Source organism: Protomyctophum bolini (assembly GCF_963924005.1).
Source record: "Protomyctophum bolini genome assembly, chromosome: 5".
NCBI classification, from domain to species: Eukaryota; Metazoa; Chordata; class Actinopteri; order Myctophiformes; family Myctophidae; genus Protomyctophum; species Protomyctophum bolini.
The window spans coordinates 1,999,068-2,022,220 of record NC_137866.1 but is presented as its reverse complement, the minus strand read 5'-3'; the positions used below and the strand labels follow the sequence as shown (position 1 = coordinate 2,022,220).

At 43.5% G+C, this 23,153-nt stretch overlaps 1 protein-coding gene across 1 annotated transcript in view; it reads right to left on the bottom strand.

The window, feature by feature from the left end:
• Nucleotides 1-4,009: 4,009 nt before the first annotated feature.
• The window catches only part of LOC308315870 (neurotensin receptor type 1-like), a gene marked incomplete at both ends in the record, with an annotated part of 46,635 nt that continues 27,491 nt past the window's right edge, over nucleotides 4,010-23,153 (bottom strand). The window contains 2 exon segments of the mRNA XM_080764104.1: nucleotides 4,010-4,107; nucleotides 4,110-4,230. Coding sequence (XP_080620230.1) covers nucleotides 4,010-4,107; nucleotides 4,110-4,230 — 219 coding nt within the window.

Here is a 23,153-nt window from a genome sequence, read left to right as displayed (position 1 = left end):
GAGATCACATTAACACAAGTAAGACGCGCAAACGCAAAATATCCCAATCTGACCCGAGATCAGATTCTAAAAAACGTCTTCTATATCTTGACAGTCTTCTGAAAAAGCTATGTTTCTATATGTCAGTCGTTCATCGATTTTTCAAAAAATAGCAGACCTACAAGCTCGTTGCGCGCCACTCGGTGGCGCGCTACGAGCTGGTAGGTCTGCTATTTTTAAATAGCTAAACGGACGCAAGCCTGACCCAACACTGCAGCACATCACGTCAGATCACATTTACGCCTGGTGACAGCAGACTGCTGGGCGAGCGCTGGCGCTTTGGGGGCATATGGAGCCTATAAACAGACACACAAACGGACACACACTGCTGTGCATTGGAGTTGCTGCACCACTCAAAGAGATATCCCTGGAGACTAACACTTTTCTTAAAGTATTTATTTAAAGACGGTTACGCCGCGGACAAAGCCAACTCGGATCGTGACGAATCATGACAATGAACACAATATTTTGGGCCGATCAAATCATTAGAAAGAAGAAAATAAAGGCAGGAGACACAACACTATTTGTTTTGTTTTTCTTCTTATAAATTATTTGATCGGCCCCAAAACATTGTGTTCATTGTCATGATTTGTCACGATCCGAGTTGGCTTTGTCCGCGGCGTAACCCTTTAAATAAATGCTTTAGGAAAATCCTATGGGAGAAATGCATTGGGTTTCATTTCCTGGGCCACTCGTGGTTCTGAAAGGGGGAGGGACTGCGACGCTCTATTGCAGCCACAGTGACTTTACAGAAAAGTGGGTCATTCCTCCCCTAGTGGCAGATCATTGGAAATGCATCGGTTGCCTTAAGTTAAATATTAAAAAAAAAAAATCATCAAAGTGAAAATCTCAAGTGGGCATTTCTACTTTTGTATAAAGTGGATTTTTTTGGGGGATTGTGAAAGAATGAAGGAATAGGGAGGTTCATTCATACACCTCCCAATGAATGAATGCATGAATGAATGAATGAATGAACCGTTGTAAAGCGCTTCTTTGAGCACTTGGAAAAGCGCTATATGAAAAAAAAGCGCCATTCATTAAAGTTAAATATTGAAAAATAACTATAAAACATGTCAAAGTGGAAAAAGTTATAAAAGACAGTTTGAATGGGTTTTCTAGAAGTGAAATTGCCCCCGGAAATAATTGAAAGCTAAACCGCAAATCGTCCACCCAGAGTGCAAACGCTGCTCTTGCCAAACAGGTACCTGAGAAAAATGATTGCAGCAATTTGGGAGAATTGGGAGACCTAATTGCACCAACCCATGGGAGCGTTGCTATCAGTGTTGTTTTCGTCGACTGAAACTAAGACGGAAAATGTTCATCGACTAACCCTTTTTCCACTGACGAAAACTAAATGGAAACTAAATGAAAACTAAGCTATGATGACTAAAACTATGAGACTAAATATACTGACAATTTCGTCGACAAATAAAAACTAGACTAAAATGTTAGGAAGGGACTAGTGGACAAGAGATCCAGTATGAGTCATCTTACACTTGGTTGCATGCTGAAAATAGCAGATCTACAACGAACAGATCTGCTATTTTCAGCAAGTGTAAAAACACTCATTACGACGGCATCAAGGCCCCGCCTGGGGGAGGGGGAGGGGGGGTCCCTGGAACAACATATTTTCAGATGGGGGGTCGACCGTTGGCTGATTACAGATATATATCTGGGGGTCCTGGACGTGAGAATGTTATAAGAGAACCTGCACTGACACATAGAAACATCTAAAAGGGTTTTTTGAAAGCCGTCATGATTTAGAAGACGTTTAGTAGAATCAGTTCTCCGTCCAAATGGGACAACAATGGAGAATAAAACAAGTCTCTGGACTCAGCGTCTCCCCAGAGCCTCGACAACACGACATCATTCATTCAGACCGTTTCAGTTTGATATGGAATGGATGTCTGTGGTGATGTCATGGGAAAGGAATACATGTCCTATGCATGCTCTGTTACCGTGCTGTGTGTGTGTGCGTGTGTGTGCGTGTGTGTGTGTGTGTGTGTGTGTGCGTGTGCGCGTGCTCTGTTATACCGTGCTGTGATTCTTCAACTTAATGGAGGATGAATTGTTCGCGAACTTGTGAAGGAAAACTGACGCCGTCTGAAACCGTCCGACCGGTCACGGGAGGCGCGTGTGTGTGTGTGTGTGTGCGAGCGGTGTGTGTGTCTGTGTGTGTGTGTGTGTGTGTGTGTGTGTGTGTGTGTGTGTGTGTGTGTGTGTGTGTGTGTGCGTGCGTGCGTGCGTGTGTGTGTGTCCGGGATTTGCTGATTGCACTCTGTACAGCACCGTGTAAATATCTGTGTCTCTTATGCGGACATAAATAAAATAGTGTGTGTGTGTGTGTGTGTGTGCGTGTGTGCGCGTATGTGTGTGTGCGCCCATGCACGTAACAACTCGGGTACTGTATAAGTATGGATTCTCACAAAACACACACACCTCCACACAGACACACACGCACACAAACACACACACACACACACACACACGCACACACACGCACCCATGCGCATAATGGGTACACACATAGGTAACGCGTGTACATTACATGCCCCTATGCACACACACGTACTTCAATTAGAAATATAGAAATATAGCTGCGGGACAAAAGCCAGGAGGCAATACGCAATGAGGACAATATATAATATCATATCATAGAGCCATGGAAGACTGGACTGGAGAAACAGAAGACCATGGAATTGTGACTGAAGTTCTTAGACGTTTTTTGAGCCCACGGGGATCGTTGTTCTTAGTTCGAGTGATTCATTAGATTATGGTGAGTCTTGTGTTCACGTGTGTCTCTCTCTAGTCTGCTGTCAGTATGTTGGGGCGGTGGTGACTCAATAAGGCTCATTCTACCACAGGTCGTTTCGAGGAAGCAATCTTATTGGTTGAAACAGCCTTCTAGCCGTGGGTTAAACCAGCACCGTTCACCACCTATAATCAAAACAAAGATTCAGCTGCTCTGTTCTCCCAGAGCGCTAGCAAACTTGGTGGCTAGGCTAGCTAGTTTCTTGTGAAGGTTGTGGTCGTAGTGACTACATCCGTCATTAAAAAAAAATATTCTTTCAGCAATTTTAATAGTTTTAAGGGTAACTGTGGTAGAATTGCAATATTACACTCGAGGGTGTGGGTTAACGTGATTATTGCCACTTCAGTGATGCTTGCGGAACTCGACCCCGTCTCGTTCCTGACCGCATCACTGTCGTGGCAATAATCACGTTAACCCACACCCTCTCGTGTAATATTGCTTAATTCATAGGTCTGCTATTTTTGAAAAATCAGAAGAACGACTGACATAGAAACATAGCTTTTTCCAGAAAACTGTCAGGATGTAGAAGACGTTTATAGAATCTGATCTCAGGTCAGGTGGCAGGTCTCAATCCCACATTCAAAATGTACAGTAGGCTACTTCAGCAAGAGTTATAATTCTGTCTAAAATGTACACAAAATATTTAGAAAATAGAAGATCTACAAGCCTGCGATGTGTCACATCGTGACACGTTATGAGCTTGTAGATCTGGTATACAAAACGAACAGCACATACTGGTGTGTCCTCCGACCTCACGCAAGATGTCAGAGTGAAATATGGACATGAGGGTATTGATTTGAGCTCACTCTTTGTGGGCACTAACAGAGAGACTTTGCATAATTATGCTACATGCCTGCCTGTCACTTGTGGAGCAATAGGAAGCTCCTGTTGTAAAGGGTTTCTGTGTATTGTATATTTTAATGTATTGTACCTTTTTAAAGTTTTTGATTCATGGGTTTGTTATTATTGTTTGGACCCAATGTTTTATACATTTGTGTCAATAAAGTAACTAACTAACTAGATCGGCTATTTTGTGCGTGTCGTGTGTAGCATGCGTAGCGTAGCATAGCGTAGTGTAGCATAGCGTAGCGTAGCGTAGCATAGCGTAGCGTAGCATAGCGTAGTGTAGCATAGCGTAGCGTAGCATAGCGTAGCGTGTCACTCACTCAGCACCAGCACTCCGTGGCGCAGCGCCTGGGCGCGGTTGGGCTCCATGGCGACCGTCAGCGTGGTGGCGTTGCCCCCACCACGCCCCCGACCACGCACACGCGGCTGTCCTGCTCCGCCTCCCGGAACATGCGCAGCAGCTGATTGGCTATCACCCCGTTGAGCACCGAGATGGCCGTCATGGGAACCACGAAGGAGAGGAACGCATTCACCTGATTGGAGGAGAACAGAGAGAGAGAGAGAGAGAGAGAGAGAGAGAGAGAGAGAGAGAGAGAGAGAGAGAGAGAGAGAGAGAGAGAGAGAGAGAGAGAGAGAGAGAGAGAGAGAGAGAGGTGGTCTTAGTAGGAGGACTTATCTTCATTTTTCGACCGCAGTCGAGATCATGGATTTCACAATGCTACGCCAGACTTTCCGGTCCTTCATTGCCAGTTCAATACAACACACACACACACACACACACACACACACGCACACACACGCACACGCACACGCACACGCACACACACACAAGATATAAGAATGAAAAACTATAGACAATAGTATATTGCATATGATTGATTTGATTGATTGATTGTTTATTTATTTCCGTGTCATGCACACCTTGTGCCCAACCCTCATGGGTTTATAAGACACCATTTCACATTTTCAATTACAGCATGTTTTACATTACATACTTTATGCATTTTACAGCATGTTTACGTTACATAATTCATTATATTACACCTCAGATGTATACAGAGTACTCTGTCTTCTTTCCCAAGCTTGACAGATAAAATCTGCTACAACGAAAGTCCCTTTGGCAAAACATATCTCCATTTTTACATAGTCATTTAAATCTAGGAAATCCCCACATATAGAAGACATCTTATTAACCAAAATATCCCTTAAGTCATCGTATTTAGAGCAGTAAAACAGAAAGTGAACTTCGTTTTCAATTTCATCTAGATCACAGAACAGACAATATCTCTCATCTTCAGGGGTGGCATACTACTGTGTACTGTACACACAGACAAAGTGAAAGTGGGAAAGTGGCCTGTTGGAGAATGTCGTTATACATTATGCTGTTTTTATTTAATTTGTCCTCCACTTAGTTATTTCTCTTTCCCTCTGCCATGTCTCTGTCTCTCTCACAGTGGCACGACGTGCGATAATTGCACGTGCGATAATTTGCACGTGCGATAATTGCAATCAGATGCTAATTTGCAGCTGTGGAACTTTAAGGGCTTAATGTTAGCGTTGGCATCATTAAGCTGCAGATAATGGCTGCGAGCGACGCGCACTGAGGCTATCAGTGACCATTTACACTGTGGATCTGCCACTGTGTGTGTGTGTGTGTGTGTGTGTGTTTCTCTCATGCAGCGTGGATCCTGCACACCTGCCTTGAATCATCTCCCTCTTCCAACACGACAATTAGCTCCGTGGTTTTCAAACCTATCTCTATCGAGGCTATCAGGCGGTCATGGATATATGTGACCAGATTTGACTAAAAGACTGCCATCGCGCAAAATGACAGCTTTTCACCAGAGGAGAAAAAAAGTTAAAAGCACAGGCAGACTCTTCACACACTAGAGCATGTCTGGAATAAGTGTCAGAGCTGAACATCGACATGTAAATATGAAATAAATGCTTAAACATGTAGCTATAGGTGTAATGTTAGAGTCCACAGAAGACATGTAAATATGAAATAAATGCTTAAACATGTAGCTATAGGTGTAATGTTAGAGACCACAGAAGACATGTAAATATGAAATAAATGCTTAAACATGTAGCTATAGGTGTAATGTTAGAGACCACAGAAGACATGTAAATATGAAATAAATGCCCAAACATGTAGCTATAGGTGTAATGTTAGAGACCACAGAAGACATGTAAATATGAAATAAATGCCCAAACATGTAGCTATAGGTGTAATGTTAGAGACCACAGAAGACGTGTAAATATGAAATAAATGCTTAAACATGTAGCTATAGGTGTAATGTTAGAGACCACATAAGACATGTAGTAGATATGAAATAAATGCTTAAACATGTAGCTAGGTGTAATGTTAGAGACCACAGAAGACATGGAAATATGAAATAAATGCTTAAACATGTAGCTAGGTGTAATGTTAGAGACCACAGAAGACATGTAAATATGAAATAAATGCTTAAACATGTAGCTATAGGTGTAATGTTAGAGACCACAGAAGACATGTAAATATGAAATAAATGCTTAAACATGTGGCTAGGTGTAATGTTAGAGACCACAGAAGACATGTACATATGAAATAAATGCTTAAACATGTAGCTATAGGTGTAATGTTAGAGACCACAGAAGACATGTAAATATGAAATAAATGCTTAAACATGTGGCTAGGTGTAATGTTAGAGACCACAGAAGACATGTACATATGAAATAAATGCTTAAACATGTAGCTATAGGTGTAATGTTAGAGACCACAGAAGACATGTACATATGAAATAAATGCTTAAACATGTAGCTATAGGTGTAATGTTAGAGACCACAGAAGACATGTAAATATGAAATAAATGCTTAAACATGTAGCTAGGTGTAATGTTAGAGACCACAGAAGACATGCAAATATGAAATAAATGCTTAAACATGTAGCTATAGGTGTAATGTTAGAGACCACAGAAGACATGAAATATGAAATAAATGCTTAAACATGTAGCTAGGTGTAATGTTAGAGACCACAGAAGACATGTAAATATGAAATAAATGCTTAAACATGTAGCTATAGGTGTAATGTTAGAGACCACAGAAGACATGGAAATATGAAATAAATGCTTAAACATGTAGCTAGGTGTAATGTTAGAGACCACAGAAGACATGTAAATATGAAATAAATGCTTAAACATGTGGCTAGGTGTAATGTTAGAGACCACAGAAGACATGTACATATGAAATAAATGCTTAAACATGTAGCTATAGGTGTAATGTTAGAGACCACAGAAGACATGTACATATGAAATAAATGCTTAAACATGTAGCTATAGGTGTAATGTTAGAGACCACAGAAGACATGTAAATATGAAATAAATGCTTAAACATGTAGCTAGGTGTAATGTTAGAGACCACAGAAGACATGCAAATATGAAATAAATGCTTAAACATGTAGCTATAGGTGTAATGTTAGAGACCACAGAAGACATGAAATATGAAATAAATGCTTAAACATGTAGCTAGGTGTAATGTTAGAGACCACAGAAGACATGTAAATATGAAATAAATAAACAAGTAGCTATAGGTGTAATGTTAGAGACCACAGAAGACATGTAAATATGAAATAAATAAACAAGTAGCTATAGGTGTAATGTTAGAGTCCACACTAGAAGTGAAACTTTCAAGCCTGTTTTTCTCAACTCGCCGTTTCTCTGCAGTGTGCTTTCAGCAGCATTTCATTCACTCCACAACAGATAGATTATAATCTGAGCCAGGTCTCCCGAGGAGGCGTGTCTGTCTGAAGCCTGTCCTGGACTTAAAAACTAATCCATCCAATGATCGCATGCGGGCAATCAATATAAAGCTGATCAGCAAGACAGCGACACAACCAATCACGTGTAGTCACTGTACTCACACTCGTACTCTGCTGATATTCCATGCCAGGTGCGTCGTCATCTGCTAAATGTTTCATATTCTACAGTATAGTATGTTATGTAGACAGCACTATAATTGCATTGTATGCAGTCACAGCACGCCATAGTACATATGTATAGCATAGTAGTATATATGTATAGTTTATATGTATAGCTTCATTATATAGATATTCCACTGTTACGTTCTTAGCTTACGCATGTTTCATGATGAATGTTTTTATGTGATGTATTCCCATGCTTTTTTGTTCTTGCTTAAATGTAAGTCGCTCTGGATTAAGAGCATCTGTTAAATGCCTAAATTGTAAATTGTAAATTGTATAGCTACGCTTACTGTACCATAATGCTGGGGTTTATTAGAATGCTCCCAACCCGATCCCTCGCATGCTGGGGAGAATTCCCAAGAGCCTTTCTGCCAAATATAAACTATATCACCATTTAGTTGTTAGAACACATTTAAGGGTCGCTGACTGATCGATCAGTCTTGTACAGATTAGTCAATAACTGAACGACTATAATTGTTTGTAAAACATATCAGAAAAACAACCGAGATTGACCAAAGGGTGCTGTACAGGGTGAGACAAAAACATCAATAATTAATACCACAATAACAACAACTAAGACATCAACAATTAATACCACGATAACAACAACTAAAATATCAATAATCAATGCCACAATAACAAGAGTGCAATAAACAAAACATAAACGCTAGGTCCGATTAAAAGCCAAAGAATAGAAGTGTCTTAAAAGACGTTTTACATCAGGCAGACTATTCCAGAGCCTATAGGAGCAGCAGAGGCAAAGGGACGGTCGCCCCAACTCCTGAGGTTGGTTCTGTGAGCCTCCAGGAGCAGCTTGTAATCTTAAAATCTATTCTAAAAGGTAACGGGGATAGCCAGCTGTGCCGCTCAGCTAAAACTGGGGTTATGTGTTGTGGTTGTGTTGTGGTTGTGCCGGTGCGGAGGCGAGCGGCTGCATTCTGCACCAAACTGCAGGCGCCTGAGTGACGACGCCTGCTGGTCAATGCAGGAGGAGAGGGAGGTACAGAGGGAGTGATGCCTGGTCAATGCCAGAGGAGAGGGAGGTAGTCTGGGTGATAGAAATGCGTGTATTTATTTCCATCTCCAGTTGTTTTGGTGGAAGATATGGTTTGACCTTGGACAGTCGTAATTGAAATAGCTGCTTTTCACTATACGGAACTAATTTGTTTATGGAGTGTGAAGGTACTGTCAAAGGTGAAGCCAAGGTTTTTGACGGAGGAGTGCAATTAGTTTGAGCTGAGGGTGAATGGGATGGTGTAATTTTTTTGTATGGTGTATAGTGTCAAGGCCAAAGAACATGACTTCTGTTTAAAAAGTTTATGCCCATCCAAGTTGTTAGAAAGGAGGGTTATACGATTAGAAATGAGCTTTCTTCTCCGTGCAATATTGGCATGGCAGACAGACTGACATACTCAGCGTTAACCCATTCTGGGCGGGAACCCCTTTTGGTGTTAGCATTATGTTATGCTTTTAGCTATTGCAAAAAATAGCAGATCTACAAGCTCATAGCGCGCCACCGAGTGGGGCGCTACGAGCTTGTAGGTCTGCTATTTTTGAAAAAAATCGAAGAACGACTGACATATAGAAACATAGCTTTTTCAGAAAACTGTCAGGATGTGTAGAAGACATTTTTGCATCCTGGTTACATCTGTATGCGCTGTATGAGTTAAATGAACACAAATCACACAGCATCACCGTCTCAGCCCTGTAGCAGCAGGAGAAGCATATTTCCGAGGACTGGGTGCCAACCCTGGCAATCTAAAACAGACCATCTGTACTCTGAACATCACTGGAAGCCTTTTTCTTTTTTTGACTACGACGACAGACACATTTACAATACGTCCCCCTATATAAGCTGTCACCAACGTGCAAGAGAGTCACAGACCTAACCCATTCTGACCTGAGATCAGATTCTAAAAACGTCTTCTATACACATCCTGACAGTTTTCTGAAAAAGCTATGTTTCTGATGTGTCAGTCGATCTTCAATTTTTTTCAAAAATAGCAGACCTACAAGCTCGTAGCTTGTAGATCTGCTATTTTTGCAATAGCTAAAGCATAACATAATGCTATAACACCAAAAGGGGTTCCCGCACAAAATGGGTTAACCCCAACGGTCATATAAATAAATGCATTCTTTCTCCTTTTCGGGCGTTTTTGTGTTTTTGTGTTATCATAAGACGGGTTCCCAGTCTTAATGCAGCAGAAAGGAGTAGAAAAAACAGTGATCTGTCAAACACTGTGTTGTTGAATGTGAGAGAGCGCGTCAGACCTCTGGGGTCAACTTGGTTCCCGTTATCTGTGACAGCGTCCCAAATCATTTGTGTTTACGCCAGTGATTGGTTGGAATGGTTGCAGACACGTGAAAGGCAAGACAGTGATTGGTTGGAATGGTTGCAGACACGTGAAAGGCAAGACAGTGATTGGTGGAATGGTTGCAAACACAGAGCCAGAAGACCGCGGTCGAGATCGTGGATTTCGCGATATCACGCCAGACTTCCCGGTCCTTCGTTGCCACGCCCAGTTCCTGCTTACTGATGATGCCTGTGTCCCCTATATAGCGATGACATCATGTGTCCCTATAGCGATGACATCATGTGTCCCTATAGCGATGACATCATGTGTCCCTATAGCGATGACATCATGTGTCCCTATAGCGATGACATAATGTGTCCCTATAGCGATGACATAATCAGGCATGCAAACAGGCCCAAGGTGAAAAAGGTGACAGTGTGCGGGGCCAACGCTGTGCCGCGGGCAAAACCGCGGCGCAAATCTTTTAAGCGTTTATCGGTACTAAACCCACTTTGGGGGGGGGGGGGTGTCATGGGGGACAGTATATACTACACTGTACTAGCCCTCCTCCCGGCCTGTGTGTCTGTGTGTTAGGCTGTGCAACAGTGACACTTGGTGGTGAACAAATGCTATAACGCTATGTTTCGTGCTCGGACACAGCCAGGGACCCAGGGACACAGCCAGGGACAGACCCAGTGACACAGGGGCAGCCAGGGACAGACCCAGTGACACAGGGACAGCCAGGGACAGACCCAGTGACACAGGGACACAGCCAGGGACACATCCAGGGACAGACCCAGTGACACAGGGACAGCCAGGGACAGACCCAGTGACACAGGGACAGCCAGGGACAGACCCAGTGACACAGCCAGGGACACATCCAGGGACAGACCCAGTGACACAGGGACAGCCAGGGACAGACCCAGTGACACAGGGACAGCCAGGGACAGACCCAGTGACACAGGGACACAGCCAGGGACACAGCCAGGGACAGCCAGGGACAGACCCAGTGACACAGGGACACAGCCAGGGACAGACCCAGTGACACAGGGACAGCCAGGGACAGACCCAGTGACACAGGGACACAGCCAGGGACACAGCCAGGGACAGCCAGGGACAGACCCAGTGACACAGGGACACAGCCAGGGACAGACCCAGTGACACAGGGACAGCGAGGGACAGACCCAGTGACACAGGGACAGCCAGGGACAGACCCAGTGACACAGGGACACAGCCAGGGACACAGCCAGGGACAGACCCAGTGACACAGGGACACAGCCAGGGACACAGCCAGGGACAGCCAGGGACAGACCCAGTGACACAGGGACAGCCAGGGACAGACCTAGTGACACAGGGACAGCCAGGGACAGACCTAGTGACACAGGGACAGCCAGGGACAGACCCAATGACACAGTGACACAGCCAGGGACAGACCCAGTGACACAGGCACACAGCCAGGAACAGACCCAGTGACACAGGGACACAGGGACACCGCCAGGGACACAGGGACCCAGCCAGGGACAGACACAGGGACACATACTGTAGCTGTCTATAGTGTGGTTGAGTGGCTGCACCACTCAAAAATGACAGATGATTATTTACTAAATCAGTACAAATCTAGTCAGTATTGAGCAAGATGTTAACATTCATGTCCTGATAGTCATAGAACAATTAATTTACTCCAACAGGAGCACTAGCCCCTCGAGGAGCACTAGCCCCTCCTATATTCAGTAGATTTGTGTCCTAAATGCCATTGACAATGAATGAATTGTCATATATCGGCTATTTTTGTCCTACACAATCCTACACATTCATTGTCACAAAAATGACAATGAATGGATGATGTATGATGATAAGGGTCACTTCACACAGGTGTGATTTAAAGAAAGAAACTGGTCCAGCACTCACACTCCCATCTCAAAATCCCTTACAGTTACACTCTTCACATCATGTAAAATAGAAAATTATATTCACTGGCAAAATAATGAATTATAATACAAATAAAATGTTTTGGGATGGTTTAGTCAACAGGGTCAGTTTACTTCATTATTTTAGCCTTAGTCAATTTAAGACATGTAGAGTAACATCCTCTCCTTATTCAACAGTTGAGCTGCATGTTTTCGTTTTTAATATATCCATTTAGTATAAGCCCTGGCACGCACGCACGCACGCACACACACACACACACACACACACACACACACACACACACACACACACACACACACACACACACACACACACACACACACACACACACACACACACACACACACACACACACACACACACACACACACACACACACACACACACACACACACACACACACACACACACACACACACACACACACACACACACACACACACACACACACACACACACACACACACACACACACACACACACACACACACACACACACACACACACACACACACACACACACACACACACACACACACACACACACACACACACACACACACACACACACACACACACACACGCGCGCGCATGCTTTATTTATTTACTCATACGCATGCATGCACACACACGAGCACACAGACAGACACACACACACACACACACACACAGCGAGAGAAACTGACGCCGGCGCGTCCACACCACAGACAGTATAACGCAAAGTGCTAACGTTGCTAATGCTAACTGTAGCAGCTAAACTAATGGATCGACTGGCGAGTCACAGACAGTGTGTCAAAATTCATGCCGAGTCCACACAAACAGGTTTTTTTTCCGCGGAGCGACCAGCGGCTGCGCACATCATGCCGCCCAGATGCAAGCAGAAATATCGCTCAGAATCATTAGTGACTCACGAGAGTAGTCTGTCAGATAATTCTCCGGGCAGCGAGCTCGGGCTTCACAGACCCCCTCACCCCCCCCAAACATTTTTTTAACGGATTTGCATGAATCACACAGGTCCTATATTTGGGATAAAAACGGCGATTTTCGCCGAAAAGCTACACTTTTGCATGTCTGCATAATGTGTCCCTATAGCGATGACATCATGTGTCCCTATAGCGATGACATAATGTGTCCCTATAGCGATGACATCATGTGTCCCTATAGCGATGACATCATGTGTCCCTATAGCGATGACATCATGTGTCCCTATAGCGATGACATCATGTGTCCCTATAGCGATGACATCCTGTGTCCCTATAGCGATGACATCATGTGTCCCTATAGCGATGACATCATGTGTCCCTATAGCGATGACATAATGTGTCCCTATAGCGATGACATCCTGTGTCCCTATAGCGATGACATCCTGTGTCCCTATAGCGATGACATCATGTGTCCCTATAGCGATGACATCATGTGTCCCTATAGCGATGACATCCTGTGTCCCTATAGCGATGACATCATGTGTCCCTATAGCGATGACATCATGTGTCCCTATAGCGATGACATCATGTGTCCCTATAGCGATGACATCATGTGTCCCTATAGCGATGACATCATGTGTCCCTATAGCGATGACATCATGTGTCCCTATAGCGATGACATAATGTGTCCCTATAGCGATGACATCATGTGTCCCTATAGCGATGACATAATGTGTCCCTATAGCGATGACATCATGTGTCCCTATAGCGATGACATCATGTGTCCCTATAGCGATGACATCATGTGTCCCTATAGCGATGACATCATGTGTCCCTATAGCGATGACATCCTGTGTCCCTATAGCGATGACATCATGTGTCCCTATAGCGATGACATCATGTGTCCCTATAGCGATGACATCATGTGTCCCTATAGCGATGACATCATGTGTCCCTATAGCGATGACATCCTGTGTCCCTATAGCGATGACATCCTGTGTCCCTATAGCGATGACATCATGTGTCCCTATAGCGATGACATCATGTGTCCCTATAGCGATGACATCCTGTGTCCCTATAGCGATGACATCCTGTGTCCCTATAGTGATGACATCATGTGTCCCTAGCGATGACATCATGTGTCCCTAGCGATGACATCATGTGTCCCTATAGCGATGACATCATGTGTCCCTAGCGATGACATCATGTGTCCCTATAGTGATGACATCAGAGGGAACGACAGTTTTCTACCTCCGGTCTGCTTCGAGGCAGGACTCCAGAGGAGAAGGGAAGATAACCTCATGGTCAGAGATATACATCCAAAACAGCGCCGCTAGGATCCTGACTGAAATATGACCATTATTCCAACCACCCTCCGCTCTCTCCACTATGGATCCCCATCGCCTTCAGGACTCAATACAAGACTTCACTTCTCACTCACCGGTGCATTTACGGAAATGCCCTTTTGCTTGTTCAGCATGTTCAAAAAATTCAAAAAACGATGGGCTATAACCCATGTTTTGTATCAAACAGTACACACATTGTCTGATACTGTCAACTTGTCGTGCATCTGATAAATAAATACTTATTTGTCACCATTCTAAAGGATTAGGTTTCTTCTGAAAGCCTGTGGGGCTTTTATGTCCGTCTGTGAGGGAATTCATGTAAGCTACGATAATATGCAAACGAGTGTGCTGCTATGCATGTGTTGATTCCTGTATAATGAATTAGTGTGTTTGTTTTGAAAGTTGTGTATCAATCAATGCACGCATACATATTCCAAAGTATGTACTGTGTACTGTTTACGTTTACTGTGTGTGTGTGTGTGTGTGTGTGTGTGTGTGTGTGTGTGTGTGCAAATACTATATACTGTATTTCAGTGTCTTTGGGTGTGTGTGTGCATGCATGCGTGCGTGCGTGCGTGCGCTTGTGTTGTTGTGTATGGTCGGAAGCACATTTTTCATTCTGTTTGGTTAAGGCCAAAGTAAAGAATATGACCCTCTGGGGACAGCTTGTCTAGCAGTTAATTTCTGACCATATTCCTTTCGCTTAATGCCTTTCTGTCCCTGCATAACCTACTCATGAAAACAACAGAATGACCCGATACCCCTGCTAGGATGTTATGCACATAACGGCATTAATGCACGTTTGGACTATATGGAGTTTGAACAACTTCCAACACGAGAGACAAGACAGACAAGACAAGACTATAGGAGTGCTCGTGTTGGCTCACTCAACCAGCTTAAACAAAATTACAAAAAGAGGTTCCTATGTTCAGAATGGGATAAATGTGGTACGCAAGACAGTGCAATAAAAACAGCAGAGTGAGACTTTTTCCTCCTTTTCAACATATGAGCGATAGACAATATACATATATAATGATATATATAATTATACATAATGCTAACCAATTAAAACAGAATAGTCTGCTTAATTATAAAAATCAGCTGAATTGAAACTTTAGTTTTTCGCACTTCCAGAGCCTAATCTGAGATTATAATGGAGACACACTAGTATTCAACAATATAGACCCCTAAAAATGTAAATTTTTACGAACAGTAATATCTTGGTTTGCTTCTTGAGTCTGAGTCTGTTTCTCTCTCACAGCCGTCGCTGCTTACGTCGACACCTCAGTTTACTGTGACACCACAGCCGTCGCTGCTCACGTCGACACCTCAGTTTACTGTGACACCACAGCCGTCGCTGCTCACGTCGACACCACAGTTTCCCCCGAGGGATCAATACGGCTTTTCTGTACCTTAACCCATTCAGGGCGGGAGCCCCTTTTGGTGTTTTAAAAGCATTATCTTATACTTTTAGCTTTTGAAAAATAGCAGATCTACAAGCTCATAGCGCGTGCCACCGAGTGGCGCTCTATACGAGCTTGTATAGGTCTGCTATTTTTAGAGAAATCGTGAAAATGTGGCGCAAATCATGGAATATATATATATATTCTTTCAGAGCGAACGTTAACTCAAATCTTTCTCCTTCTGGGAGGAGGGGGAGGGGGTCCCTGGAACAATATATTTTCACATAAGGGGTCGGCAGCCAAATACATATATTTTTGGGGGTCCTTGACATGAAAATGGTTGAGAACGACTGACACACAGAAACATGAGGGTTTTTCAGATTTTTTTTTGGTGTTAGCATTACGTTATGCTTTAGCTATTGAAAAATATCAGACCTACAAGCTCGTAGAGTGGCGCGCTACGAGCTTGTAGATCTGCTATTTTTGAAAAATCGAAGAACGACTGACATAGAAACATGGCTTTTATAGAAAACTGTCAGGATTCATGAGACATTTCGCAGAATCGTTCGCAGGTCGAAACGGGTTAATCAAAGCTATAATCACACCAGGCTCAGCAGACAGGTAGTGAACGAGGGAGTCGAACCCCTGTCAGACGTCTCCCGTCTGCCTGAGTGAACCCGTGTTATCCCCCAGAATCCTCCCTCCCCGGGGATCAATAACGGCTTATCTGATCGCATCGTATCGACACACACACACACACACACTGACGCCACGCAGGGCCTTCTCTCTGATGAGATGTCATGTTTCAGCCCAGATCTATACGGTTAAAACGTGACCCGTTGACACTTCATCTATTAGCCCATTCTGACCCCAGATCAGATTCTATAGAAATGTCTTCTACACATCCTGACAGTTTTCTGAAAAAAAGCTATGTTTTCTGTGTCAGTCGTTCTTCCATTTTTCAAAAAAAATAGCAGACCTATACAAGCTCGTAGCGCGCCACTCGGTGGCAGCGCTATGAGCTTGTAGATCTGCTATTTTTCGATAGCTAAAGCATAACATATAATGCTAACACCAAAAGGGGTTCCCGCCCAGAATGGGTTGAGGTCTCTGTTCATCTTCATTGCCATGGCTGTAGGTTATTGGACATGGCTGTACTCAAAGGTCATGTTAGGAATCATCATCATTATTTTTTCGACCGCGGTCGAGATTGTGGATTTCACACAACGCCACGCCAGACTTCCCGGTCCTTCGTTGCCATTCCCAGTTCCTGCTTATACTGATGCCTGTATCCCTACTAGCGATGACATCATGTGTCCCTAGCGATGACATCATGTGTCCCTAACGATGACATAATGTGTCCCTACTAGCGATGACATCATGTGTCCCTAGCGATGACATCAGGGAACGACAGTTTTCGACCTCTGATCTGCTTTGAGGCAGGACTCCAGAGAAGAAGGGAAGATATAACCTCATTGTCAGCTCTGTAGCAGTGGCCGGCACACTGTGTTCTTCTGGATCGGACCAGTGAACACGCCTACGTTCTCACCTTAGTTTGAGAAACTGTACTTAATACCTGTACTCCGAGTGTAACTGGGTGAGTCAGCCGGGGCTGGTCACCTGGCTGTGGCCGGCTTGTTTCCTGTGTGAGCCTATATACGCTGTAATGCTGTGTCTACATCTGAAATAAACACCGTGGAACATCGAATCCTGTCTGCCGTGCACATTTACTCAGCTATTTCAATATACGACACAGGCAGTGAAATAAAGGGAACATGGAGTCGATGCCTTGTGTTCTGCCCTCGCTCTGTGTATAACCCATTCTGACCGGGAACCCATTTTGGTGTTATAGCATCATGTTATGCTTTAGCTATTGAAAAATAGCAGATCTACAAGCTCATAGCGCGCCACCGAGTGGCGCGCTACGAGCTTGTAGGTCTGCTATTTTTGAAAAATCGAAGAACGACTGACATTTTTTTAGAATCTGATCTCAGGTCAGAATGGGGTTAATCAGACCAGTGTGTGTCCAGTGGAAACCTCGTATGAATCTGATCTCAGGTCAGAATGGGATAAACACCTGGCCTTGACGAGCTATAGGCAGACAGCTAACAATCAATCACAATCAAGGACCAGGAGACCGTTTTCCATTTGAAGGCAACGTCTTTGTTTTGGATTCGTTTCCCCTTTTCCTTTCCCTCCTTATATATCCCTATTTTTTGTAGAACTTGAAATGCATTTTGTTACAATGTGTACAGATTTACACTGTAAATAGTGTAACTTTTTTTACTACATTAATTATTTTAACTTGAATTGCAGCTACACACATTTGCAATTACATGAAAATCAAGCAGGTACATAAAAGCCATAAGAAAATACTCTGTATGTTTTGCACAGAAACATGTACTATATTTGTTTTTTTTAAAGGAGTGCATTCATATCAATAATTATATTTGGCATGAACTCCGAAAATCCGAAAAAACGATTATACTCAAATGACTCCCAAAAATGTACAAACAAATCACAAGAAGTGAGAATAAAAACACAGCAAGGCCATTACAGGACATTTATCCATTTATGCAAAAAAAACCTCTCGGACAACACACGGTGCACTGATTGGCTAGCCTGCAGGGGTTCCAGGCTGATTGGCTGCTGCTCCCCGGATCTGAAATTAAATGTCACTTTCGCCACAACGTGACATTTAATTTCAGATCCGGGAGGAGCAGCAGCCAATCAGGCTGGAAGCCTGCATGAAGGCTCTACTAATTTGCGATGGCACTGGAGACGTGCTGGGTAGGAAATTAAAATCAAAAAGTGCTCGTTAACCCATTTTGACCTGGGAAAAGATTCTGCAAAATGTCTTCTCTAAATCCTGACTGTTTTCTTGAAAAAGCAGTTTTTCTATGTCAGTCGTTCTCAAACACTTTCATGTCACTTTTTTCACGATTCTTAGCAGACCTACAAGCTCATAGCGCGCCACTCGGTGGCGCGCTATGAGCTTGTAGATCTGCTATTTTTCAATAGCTAAAGCACGACATGATGCTATAACACCAAAAGAGGTTCCCGCCCAGAATGGGTTAATAACTCTCTCCCTAAATCAATGTGACCATGTACTCTCACTGCAGGAGAGACTGGACGCCATGCACGGTCCAGTGTCAACAAGTGTATCGACATAGAGAGGAGAAAAGCTATTGTACGGTTTTTGCTAAAATTACACCTCAACTTTAGCAACTCCTACCGCAAAAGGGGTTATCGACGGGTGAGACATGCAGTGACTTACTCGAGCATATAAATTAAACACATTTATTAAACTCACACGTTATTTTCGGTCAGTTTCAGCTAGTTTCAGCTAGTTTCAGCTATAGACCGATTCCGTAGCGGTTTCATGGTCACAGCCTATACGTATTTCCTGTAGGCGGACTCGACGTAGCTGCGGGGTTTAAACCCTCACCAGGCGCATCTCTTCCACTACAGTGAACGGCAGAGTGACTGATGTTAGTCTGCCTCAAACTTTACTCCTTTACCTGCTTTTTTACTAACACTAACATTACAAAGATGCCCAGAACATCGAGATGAACCTGTGTAGTTTATGGCTGCTCCAACAGTAGTGGCAACATAAAAAAATTAAAAAAAACGGAATGTCAAAATATCCACCGCGGTGGCTGAGACCAGAGCCATTGAGTAATGGTCGTCCACAGGACGCCTGCCTGCCCCGGGGCAATTTAAATAATTAAAATTATTATTAAATTAAATTTAATATCACCCTCGGCCAGAACAGTACCGAGGGATTCTGTCTCGTTGGCCGACAGGTACATTTTTGGTTTGCCAAAATGTTGTGAAGACAGAATGGCACATGGTTACACTGCACGCACGCACGCACGGACACACGTATGCGTGCACACATGCACGGTCGGTCGGTCACTCACTCACACCGACAGATAAAGACAGAACATTTGGAGGACAATTTTCTTTCTACAGATGATTGTATTGTATTGTATGATCAAAGAGAGGTGGAACTGGAACGAGTCAGGGCCAAAGTAGAGGTAGAGAAGAGAAAAGCATCAGGATTCAGCACCATGGACAGCGCTTTGACACACAGTAACGTGTAATAAATCATAACCAAGAACACACCTATATCAACCCACTACACCTACACATGTAGGGATGTTTACATACTGTAGAACACAACTATATCAACCCACTACTGTACGCCTACATGAAGGGATGTTTACATATACTGTAGGAATCTGAGTCTCTCCATCCAACACACAGGCTTTAGTTAAACACTTTAAAGTTAAACGACCACTTCACCACTTTTCAACCTATCTTCCTATAACAGGTCCTATAACTAATAATCATGAAAAAAAATGGCGCAATCTTTTTCTACTCGGTCTGTGTCTCATATAGGAGGGCTGTGGGCAGTTCAGAAACCGTCTTCCAGTGACATCATCAATGGGGAATACAAGCTTTCTATAGTCCTGAAAAGTTGCAATGCGAAAATGGAAGCCATCGTTATCTCACGATAAAGAAGAAAATACTGAGCCACCGCCGCCTCAACTCAACGCTGCTGTAAATTAATGCACGATACTGTAATAATGTCCTTGACAACGATCACAATAATACCTCTGAGAGCGCAGAGAGTCCTTCAGAGAGTCCGGCTCCTGCATGGTGACGCACCGCGTTCGCTTAACCCATTCTGACCTGAGATCAGATTCTAAAAAAATGTCTTCTACATCCTGACAGTTTTCATTCTGACCTGAGATCAGATTCTAAAAAAATGTCTTCTACATCCTGACAGTTTTCATTCTGACCCGAGATCAGATTCTAAAAAAAAATGTCTTCTACATCCTGACAGTTTTCATTCTGACCCGAGATCAGATTCTGAAAAAAAATGTCTTCTACATCCTGACAGTTTTCATTCTGACCTGAGATCAGATTCTAAAGAAATGTCTTCTATGTCAGTCGTTCTTCGATTTAAAAGAAATAGCAGATCTACAAGCTCGTAGCACGCCACTCGGTGGCGCGCTATGAGCTTGTAGATCTGCTATTTTTCAATAGCTAAAGCATAACATGATGCTAACACCAACATGGGTTCCCGTTCAGAATGGGTTATTCATTTATTCAATGTGGTTCATTTCCATGGTTACCAGATGTTTGCTCACCGCTCGTCTCTCTCTCTCTCTCTCTCTCTCTCTGTTCAATTTAAAGTCTGCACAGGAATGTTTTATTGGTTTTTATACACCACAGCCTTTTAAAAATCACACCCCGTGTGAAGTGAGGGGCACTCTTATCATCGTACAGTAACATAATTATACATCATATCATTCTGGCCAATCCGAATTTGCGTTCCTCTCCTTCGTCTAATTAATCCGGTTCCGATAATACGGATGTGGCATTTTTATTGGCCCGATCTGGCCTTTTTTTCTCATTATGCTACACCGATGAATCGCGCATCGTCCTAATTATGACACAGCTCCGTTCCGCTTGCTCTGTCGGCTCATTGGTTCCCCCGGGAAATCAACCAATGGCTGCACTCCTCCTGACAACGGGGGCGCGACAATAATGTGTCGGGTGCATGAACTATATCAATATCAATGTGTTGTCGGTGCTTTAACCCATTCTGACCTGAGATCAGATTCACACCAGGTTTCCACTGGACACACACTGGGTCTGATTAACCCATTCTGACCTGAGATCAGATTCACACCAGGTTTCCACTGGAGGACACACACTGGTCTGATTTAACCCATTCTGACCTGAGATCAGATTCTATAAAAAATGTCAGTCGTTCTTCGATTTTTCAAAAATAGCAGACCTACAAGCTCGTAGCTACGAGCTCGTAGCTACGAGCTTGTAGATCTGCTATTTTTCAATAGCTAAAGCATGACATGATGCTAACACCAAAAGGGGTTCCCGCCCAGAATGGGTTAACCCATTTTGACCTGGGAACGATTCTATGCACAAATGTCTTCTAAACTCCCGACAGTTTTCTGAAAAACCCTCATGTTTCTAATGTGTCAGTCGTTCTCAAACATGTCCATGTCATGAAGGACCCCCAAGATTATAATTATGTATAGTTGGCCGCGGACCCCCCATCAGGGTGGCCCAGAAGGACCCCCCAGAAGCAAAGATTTAAGTCAACAACTCTGACTCTGAAAGAATATATATTATTCAGAAGATTTGCACTATACATTTCCGCGACTTTTCAAAGAAATAGCAGACCTACAAGCTCGTAGCGCGGCACTCGGTGCCGCGCTACGAGCTTGTAGATCTGCTATTTTTTCAAGCATAACATAATGCTTAAAACACCGAGAGGGGTTCCCCGCCCGCAATGGGTTAATTGGGGTCATGACCGCATCGTCAACAGCTCTCTGCTGCTTACAGAAACACTGTTATTGTAACGTCGGCTTATATCCCAACATAAACAGCCTTGAATGTACAGTTATTCTTATTGAAAAATGAGAAAACCTGTTGACTCTTTTTGTCAAGATCCCTGCAGAAAACACTGAACGGCAGCCTTCGTCGTCAACAAAAGGCTTTTTCAGGCTTTTTTTGTCCGCCGCGGACAAAAAGCCGACTTGCGTCGTGACCACTCCCCCACTGAGCATTTCTGTAGTCTAATAAATGGACGTCTAAATGGCAAAAACATTGGTCTGAAAACGGGGGTGAAAATAGTTTTCTAGTAGTCTATATAGGCTTAGATTAAAGACGTTGAAACAAAGTCTAATCTAATAAAACAACGTCTATATATATAGAAACAGTCTAACTGCCTAGACTGCTATAAAAAAAACGTGCATTTTTAGACTATTTTGACCCCATTTTTTTAAGAGGGTCATTTAAAAGCCGAAGATTGCTCAGTGGGTCAGGACAATAAACAAATCATTATTTTGGACCAGACAAATAATTACAAAGAAGAAAAACAACAAAAAAAAGTGTTTTATTTTCTTTCTAATTCTTTGTTCGGCCCAAAAGAATCGTGTTTGTCGTCATGATTTGTCACAACTGGAGACTGTGCTGACCAGCTGACCAGCTGACCAGCTGACCCACACACCGGCCACCGAATGGTGATCAAGGCCTAATTGACCCAGACAAGGACACACTGGACTGGCTTTCTGCAACAGAGCTGAAGGTCTAATCTGATCGTGCATGGCTCGGTATGCGTTTAGCATTGTATGAATGAACAACATGGACATGTCATTAAACCAGCTCAGTGGCCTTGTGGTTAGAGTGTCCGCCCTGAAACTGCATGGGAGGTCGGGGGTTCGATCCCCGGCCGGGTCACATATACCAAAGACTGTAAAAACAATGGGACGCAATGCCCCTCCCTGCTTGGCACTCGGCATCAAAGGGTTGGATTGGGGGGGGGGTCGAATCTACTAATCAAATGATTCCCGAGCGCGGCACGGCTGCAGCTCAACCGCTCCAAGAGATGGGGGGTCAAATGCGGAGAACAGATTTCACTGCGGTGTACGTGTGTGAGATAAATCGTCCAGGGACAACGTGTGTGTGTGTTTGCTCGCTTGGAGACAAGATTGTTGTGTTTGTCTGTTTGGAAACACCACAGCATATCTCTGTTTGGAAACATCACAGCATATTATAACTCTGT